The 7,895-nt window shown below is 48.9% G+C and overlaps 1 protein-coding gene across 1 annotated transcript; it reads left to right on the top strand.

Annotated features, from left to right (window-relative positions):
• The first annotated feature begins 372 nt into the window (after positions 1-372).
• On the top strand, positions 373-1,308 carry LOC135577777 (olfactory receptor 14A16-like). Its single transcript, XM_065047899.1, has one exon. It carries the CDS (start codon positions 373-375, stop codon positions 1,306-1,308), a length of 936 nt encoding a protein of 311 aa, XP_064903971.1.
• The last annotated feature ends 6,587 nt before the right edge of the window (positions 1,309-7,895 follow it).

Raw genomic sequence — 7,895 nt, 5'->3', positions numbered from 1 at the left:
GCCCGTCTGCCTTTCTGTCCTTGCTTTATTTTCTGGTAGCACTGCAGTATTCTTCCCTGTTTCTCCACCTGTCCCTGGTGCTCTTGCTCTCTGGGGTTTGGGTGGGAGTGTGGGTCAGTTTTTATTCTGACACCAGTTCAGTGGATCTTGCATCAAAGGTGTATTCATGGACACCAGATGCCCAAGCTGCATTTTAAACTGTGATGAACTGTTTTTCTCACTTGGTAGAAAGAGAGAATGAGCTGAAACATCCCTCCATCAGGGAGGGGGTTTTTCATGATAAACAACATGGTATTTTCACCAGAGAAATCTCCCCTAACTTGTCACTGTCTTTTCCTCCTATGACAGGTTTCCCATGACCATCAGCAGCAAATGCCCAACAGCAGCTCCATCACCCAGTTCCTCCTCCTGCCGTTCACAGACACACGGGAGCTGCAGCTCTTGCACTTCTGGCTCTTCCTGGGCATCTACCTGGCTGCCCTCCTGGGCAACGGCCTCATCATCACCACCATAGCCTGGGACCAGCACCTCCACACCCCCATGTACTTCTTCCTGCTCAACCTCGCCCTCCTCGACCTGGGCTCCATCTCCACCATTGTCCCCAAGTCCATGGCCAACTCTCTGTGGGACACCAAGGTCATTTCCTATGGAGGGTGTGCTACACAACTCTTTCTGTTTGTCTTTTTAGTTTCAGCAGAGTTTTACCTTCTCACCATCATGTCCTACGACCGCTACGTTGCCATCTGCAAACCCCTGCACTACGGGACCCTCCTGGGCAGCAGAGCTTGTGTCCACATGGCAGCAGCTGCCTGGGCCACTGGGTTTCTCTATTCTCTGCTGCACACGGCCAATACATTTTCACTGCCCCTGTGCAAGGGCAATGCCCTGGGCCAGTTCTTCTGTGAAATCCCCCACATCCTCAAGCTCTCCTGCTCATTCTCCTACCTCAGGGAACTTGGGCTTATTGTGGTTAGTGCCTGTTTAATATTTGGGTGTTTTGTGTTCATTGTGGTGTCCTATGTGCAGATCTTGAGGGCCGTGCTGAGGATCCCCTCTGAGCAGGGACGGCACAAAGCCTTTTCCACCTGCCTCCCTCACCTGGTTGTGGTCTCCCTGTTTGTAAGCACTGGCGTGTTTGCCAACCTGAAGCCCCCCTCCATGTCCTTCCCAAGCCTGGATCTGCTGGTGTCTGTTCTGTACTCGGTGGTGCCTCCAGCAGTGAACCCCCTCATCTACAGCATGAGGAACCAGGAGCTGAAAGTGGCACTGAAGAAGCTGATTCAGTCATTTTTCTGTCGGCAACAATAAGTTACCCGTGTGTCTTCAGAAGTGATTTCCAGTTCATCTCAGGAACCTCCTGTGCATTGCGCATTTTATCTGTGATAACCATGTTTGTCAAGGAATTTCTTCACCCACGGCACTTCTCCAGAGCAGTGAGTCAGAGGCCTCTCTACCTGTTTCTGGGGCCCTGGTGCAGCTGATGTCCTGTGTCACTTCTCTGTAATACAGGTGTGGACCCATTTTGAAATCACTGTATTTCTGAAATTGGGGCCATCTTTTTGAAACAGCCCACAAAAGGGGATTTCCTCGTTCTCAGTATTTGAAGCTTGGGCTCTTCTTCCAAAGCTGTGGTCAGCCTGAATAAATTTCCCCCACAAGGCCATGCTGCCGTACTTGTGTTTTTCATGGCTCAGGGGAGGACATGGGGCACCATGTTACGTCATGGTGCTGGTTTGAGTGTCCATCTGTGGGTGCCCAGTGTTCCTGGAGATGGTGAAAGACCTTCAGAGATCTGCCTTGGACTGTCTCGCTGTGGTTTCCAGGCACCACAGCCTGCTCCCTGTGCTCTGTGCTTCAACAGGAGAATGAATGACCCACAGAACCCTATTTCTGCATTCCCCAGCTCAGGGCAGGCTGCTCTGTCACTGCGGTAGCAGGAGCAGCATGAAGAGCTCCTGGCCAGGAGTCGTGTGCTGGTGAGAGGGGCTGGCACAGCAGGGCTGCCACCAACGGGTGTAAAGGCTTTCTTGGAAACAAGAGCACAGGACAAAGTGGGGCTGGCCTTGCTTCCATCATGCCATGGCTGGCCCCAGCCCTTAGGCTGATAGGCTGATACCGCTCTCTGTCCCAATCTATCTCTCCATCCATCCATCCATACATCCATCCATCCATCCATCCATATCAGTACTCCATCTGGGAGAGCTGCCTCACCATGTTTTTCATCCCAATGAGATCACAGAATCATTTAGGTTGAAGGAGACCCTCAATGTCACTGTGTCCAACCATTAACCCAACTCTGGCACTAAACCGTATTCCTAAGAACGTCATCTATATGTAGTTTAAAGACCTCCAGGGATGGTGACTCAACCACTCCTTATGCAGCCTGTTCCAATGCCTCACAAACTCTTCTAAGACAAAATTTTTCCTAATATCCACACTGAACCTTCCCAAGTGCCACTTCAGGCTGTTTCCTTTCCTTCTCCAATTGCCATATGGGAGAACAGACCAACACCCTCCAAGTTCCAACCTCCTTTCAGGTAGCTGTAGACAGCAATAAGGTCTCCCCTCAGCCTTCTTTTCTCCAGGCTAAACAGCCCCAGTTACCTCCACTGCTCCCCATCTGATTTGTTCTCCAGACCCCTCACCAGCTTTGTTGCCCTTCTCTGAACTCACTCCGGCACCTCAAGGTCTTTCTTGTAGTGAGGGGCCCAAAACTGAACACAGGATTTGAGGTGCATCCTCACCAGTGCCAAGAACAGAGGAATGATCACTTGCCTGGTCCTGCTGGCCACACTATTCCTGATGCATGCTGGGATGCTGGTGGCCTTCTTGGCCACTTGGGCACATGCTGGCTCATGTTCAGTCACTGTCCATCAACACCCCCAGGGCCTTTTCCATCGGGCAGATTTCCAGCTGCTCTTCCCTGAGCCCGTAGTGCTGCCTGGGGTTGTTGTGACCCAAGTGCAGGACCCAGCACTTGGCATGAAATTGAACAAGTCCAAGTGTTGGATTGTTCACCTGGGATAGAGTAACACTGAGTGCAAGTGTAGATTGGGAGAGAGCGGCTGGAGAGCAGCCCTGCAGAAAGGGATCTGGCGTGATGGTTGGCCACAGGGTCAACAGGAGCCAACACTGTCCACCAGCAGTCAAGACAGTAACCCCCATCCTGGGGTTCATCAAACACAGCATGGCCATGTGGTCAAAAGAGGTGACTATGTTGCTGTATTCAGCATTGGTGCAGCCTCACCTTGAGTGCTGTGTGCAGTTCTGGGCCCCACATGTTTTTACAACAAGGACGTAAAGGTCCCTGAATGTATCTAGACCATCCCCAAGTCCATTGGAGGCCCTTAGGAAGAGTTCCTGTCTCCAAATATGCAGCCCAGCTTGTTGCTGCCTGAACAACCAGGAGAAACTGCCCCAGGACCGTCATTCCAGACCCCATCTCCTCCACCCCATACAGGCAGTGTTCTCCCCCTTGGCACTGATGTGGTTCCAGGGACCCAAGAGACACCTGTAGGAGAAGATATTGGGTGGGATATGGTGTCCTTCAGTGCTCCTCATGGTACCTCCTGCTGGGCTTTGTGCCACTGGTCACAACCCTCTGAGCCTGGATGTTCAGCCAGTTCTCAGTGGTGCTAAACAGGAACATGCCCATGAGCACATTGGGCTGCACTGGGAGGAGCGTGGCCACCCAGACAAGGGCAGTTATCGCCCATCGTGACTCAGCACTGGTGTGGTCACATCTGGAGCCGTGTGTCCCAGTGAGAGGTTCCCCATTCTGGAGGAACGGGAGGAGCTGTCGTGTGGCCAGAGAAAGTCTGGGTCATGTGTGGAGATGTTGAGAGACCCAAACTTCTTTAGCCTGGTGAAGGGGAGCCTGAGGAAACGTGCTGGTTTTACTGAAATTGAGTTAATTTTCTTCATGCATTTTGAACCTGTCTCCTTCACAGCCAGTACAGTCTTTTGTTTAGATTTACTATGAGAATAATGAGATAATGCTGTTTCTTCCCTGGGATAGAGTTCAGTTTGTCTTTTAGCAGCTTTACAGTGTTTGCCATTTGCTATGAAAGGAACGTCAGAACTCACTGATATCTTGGCTTTTGTCAGGGAAACCAAGGACTCCTTTGGCCATCCAGCTGTGGATGCAGATTGGCAGGAGGGGACACAGACAGGACAGCACCTGGATTGACATGCAGGCTGACCAATGAAATATTCCCTATGATTAGCGCCATGCTCAGTCTAAAGCTGGAGCCGGCTTTTAGGGTTTGTTACATTCGTTACTTTGGGTTTTCCAGCTGGTTTGGTCAGTTCCATTCAGAAGTTTCATTCTGCCAGGAGTTTGATGTCCGTTCGGCCTTTTGCCGTTCTGCCATTTTGCCATTGGCCTTTGGGCCTTTCTGCCTGTTGCCCTTTTGCTCTCTCTTGCTGGGATGGGCTGTTCAGGACCAAGGTGCTCCCTTCTGCAGGACTGGCTGCTCCGTGTGACTGGAGTTACACGGGGGATAGCACTGAGTGTATTTTCTTAATTTAATTTATCTGGAGTTACACGGGGGATAGCACTGAGTGTATTTTCTTAATTTAATTTATCTATTTCTATTTAATTTACCTGGACTATTGTCAGTCAAACCAAGGACTTCTCTGGAGTGCAGCTGCAGGTGCAAACTGGTAAGAGGAGGCATAGACAGGACAGCACATGATTGACATCCAGGTCAATCAAAGAGCTATTCTCTACCATTAGCGTCATGCTCGGTATAAAGCTGGAGATGCCTTTTCCAGCCCGTTATTTTTGGTTTTCCGGCTACTTTGCTTAGCTCTGTTCAGAAGTTCCATTGTATCGGGAGTTCAGTGTTAGTTCAGTTTTATGATATTTTGCTGGTTTTCAGTTGGCCCTTGGGCCTCTCTGCCTTTGGCACTTGTACTTTCTCTTGCTGGGAGCAGCTGTTCAGGACCAGGGTGATCTCTTCTTTTGGGCTGTCTGTTCAGCACAACTGGAGTTATATGTGACATTGCACTGAGTATCATATATTTTATCATATATTTGTGTATTTTAGTATAAGCATATTAGTAGTAGTCGTATATTATTTTTATTATATTTATTGTCTTATTATTTTTTTCTAAAAACCCACAAGTTTCTCCCTTCCCTTTCAATTCTCTCCCTCATCGCACTTGGGGACTGGGAGCAGGATGTGAGCAGCTCTTATGGTCTTGGTTGGTGGTCTCAAGGTCTTAGTTGGTGGTTATGGTAAAACCATGACAAGAAAGAGCAGTAGCAGCTTCAGAAATCTTGAAAATCACTTTCCAAGAGCATGGCACTTTTTTTTTTTTCTTTTTTTTTTTTTTTTTGGGTAGTGGGAAACAGCATGAGAAAGGAAAACCATCAGAAACTGCAGCTCTGGAGGCCCAGAGTGGAGCTCAGGATAAAGAAATGTCATTCTGAGCACAGTGCTGTGGTCATTCAGAAGGACTCTGGATCAGCTATGACTTTGTGTTTCAAGAACAGCTGGTGCGGATGGACAGACAGCAGCACAGGTGGGGACACACTGGGCTGAGAACAAGGTGGGGAAGCGCATGGGGTGTCAGCAGCCTGTGGGGAAACAGCCACAGGCCTGGGACAGTCCAGGATGAACCATGGTGGACATGGCCAAGAGTGAGCCTGGATGTCCCTGAAAGAGCCAAGGTCTTGGTCCCCTTGGCTATGGCTGATGTCCCTGCCAGTGAGGTCTTAGAGGAGACACATGGTTGTCATGGCCATGGCACCCCATTGCCTCCTTGCACCCCCAGGGTTGTCACACCATTGTCCTGCACTGGGCATCACGCTCCCCACAGCCCCAGGAAGAACCTGAGCCACCTGTGAGGGACAGGATCTCCCTTCCCAGGGGCAGGGGCTCAAGGCTTGGCCATTGTCCTTCATCAGACAAACCAAGGGCTTTCTCAGCATCAGAGCTGCTGCACTTTGCCTTTGCCTGATGCAATCACAGCCTCCAATTATCTGCTCTAACGAGTCCCTGGGCTTTGTCAGTAACAGCCCTCAGTGGGGCCATTAATGCTTCAAGGTACTTTGGACACTTGCTGATGAAGATTTCAAAGAAGATTTCATAAAGGAGGGTTTTTTCTTTCCAGGGTGTTTTCTGTCATTTTTCAGTGTATAGAAGAAGTGACAGCAGCATTCTACACTGGACATTGATCCCGAGGGTCTCCTGAAGACATCTGGACAGGCAGGAGAACAGTCCTTGAGGCTGGACACTGTATGGACAACCTGGCTCCTCACCCCCACCCCCAGTCTGCCGGTTCCCTCATTGGCCACCAGAGATTGCATCACTTTTCCTACATCAGTTTAATAAACAGCAAAACACTTTCCTCAGCTGTGTGTGTAAGCTGGATCTGGTGAGGTCCAGCATCCACAAGGGACACCCACACAAGAACTGGTTTAGACAGAGAGATAGGAGAGGATAGAAATAAACACAATGAACGTGTTGACTGCCATGTTAATTAGAGCTCTGAAGAACGGGGCAAGTTTGTAACTCCCTGAAGCTCAAAGCAGAAACCAGACAGTTGAGAGGCCACTGAACGACCAAAGAGCAAGTGGAGGAGAAACCGGAGAGCACTGGGAAGGGCAAGCGTCCAGACAGTGCTGGAAAGTTGTCCTTGGACAGGGACATTTAATCAGGAGAGGTGGGAACTCCTGAATGACGAGGGAGATGAAATCATAGAGTGTTGGTAATAGAAGTACAGGGGAAGACCAATATTTCTTCTCGTACCCTTAGTACATATTTCATCAGCTGTCTCACCATAAACAGCCAGGGCCATTTTAGGGGCCCAGTGTACCTGAGGTGCTGGCCTGGGATTGGCATCTATCACACAGGACCTGGGGAGACCAGAGCACCTTGCAGTGCAGGTGGAGCCTGGGCAGGGGTTCCCGGGGCATCTACACTGGCACCAGGTGTTTGTGTCCCTGGAGCTGAAGACATTTGTGTCCTGAATCCATGCCCAGTTCTGGAGAACTCTTTCCTTTCCAAAGAAAAGAGACTCCCCTAAAAAGACTTTAAAATAAATGAATAAACAAATAAATAAATAAATAAATAAATAAATAAATAAATAAGCAAATAAATAAATACGTAAGTAAATAAATAAATAAGTAAATAAATAAATATATCAGTAACTAACTAAATAAATAAGTAAATAAGTAAATAAATACTTAAATACATAAATAAATACATAAATACATACATGAATAGAAATAAAGAAAGAAAGAAAAAAGAAACAAACAAACAAACAAATAAACAAAGAAAGAAACAAACAAAGAAAAAGAAGGTTGACACGTTCCTTTGCTTTGGATCTTTGTCTTCAGTTCTTATTTTAATATCCATTGACATCAACTGACATCTGATGGGCCTTCAGGCATGAAGCCAAGATCATGTTGTGTCTTGCACAGCGCCCCATGCCCTCTGAACCTTCCCTGCCCAGGACTCCTCACACGTTGCCCAGAGCGAGTCACACTGAGGGGTTGGCTGGTTCACTGGCTGAGATGTTGGTTTAGATGGTCACCTACAGCACAGGTGGATCCTGCCCCATCATCGCCTGCTCTGCTCCAGTCTGAAACAGAGCCCAACATCACAATGGGATCATGAGAGAACTGAGGTTGAAGGGACCTCAGGAGTCTGCAGTCCAACCTGTCACCAACTGGGTCACACCAAGGTGTTCAAGCCTTGATTCAATCAGAGCTTTAGCAGGACTAGAGAAGTGATCATCCCTTTGTACTGGGCACTGGTGAGGCTGCACCTTGAATCCTGGGGTCAGTTTTAGGCCCCTCATGGCAAGGAAGACATTGAGGTGCTGGAGAGAGTTCAGAGGAGGGTGACAAGGCTGGTGAAGGGTCTGGAGCACCAGTCTGACGA

Source organism: Columba livia, unplaced genomic scaffold (assembly GCF_036013475.1).
Source record: "Columba livia isolate bColLiv1 breed racing homer unplaced genomic scaffold, bColLiv1.pat.W.v2 Scaffold_140, whole genome shotgun sequence".
In the NCBI taxonomy this organism is placed as follows: Eukaryota; Metazoa; Chordata; class Aves; order Columbiformes; family Columbidae; genus Columba; species Columba livia.
The sequence above is the reverse complement of the archived record's forward strand: the minus strand, read 5'-3'. Positions and strand labels throughout refer to the sequence as shown.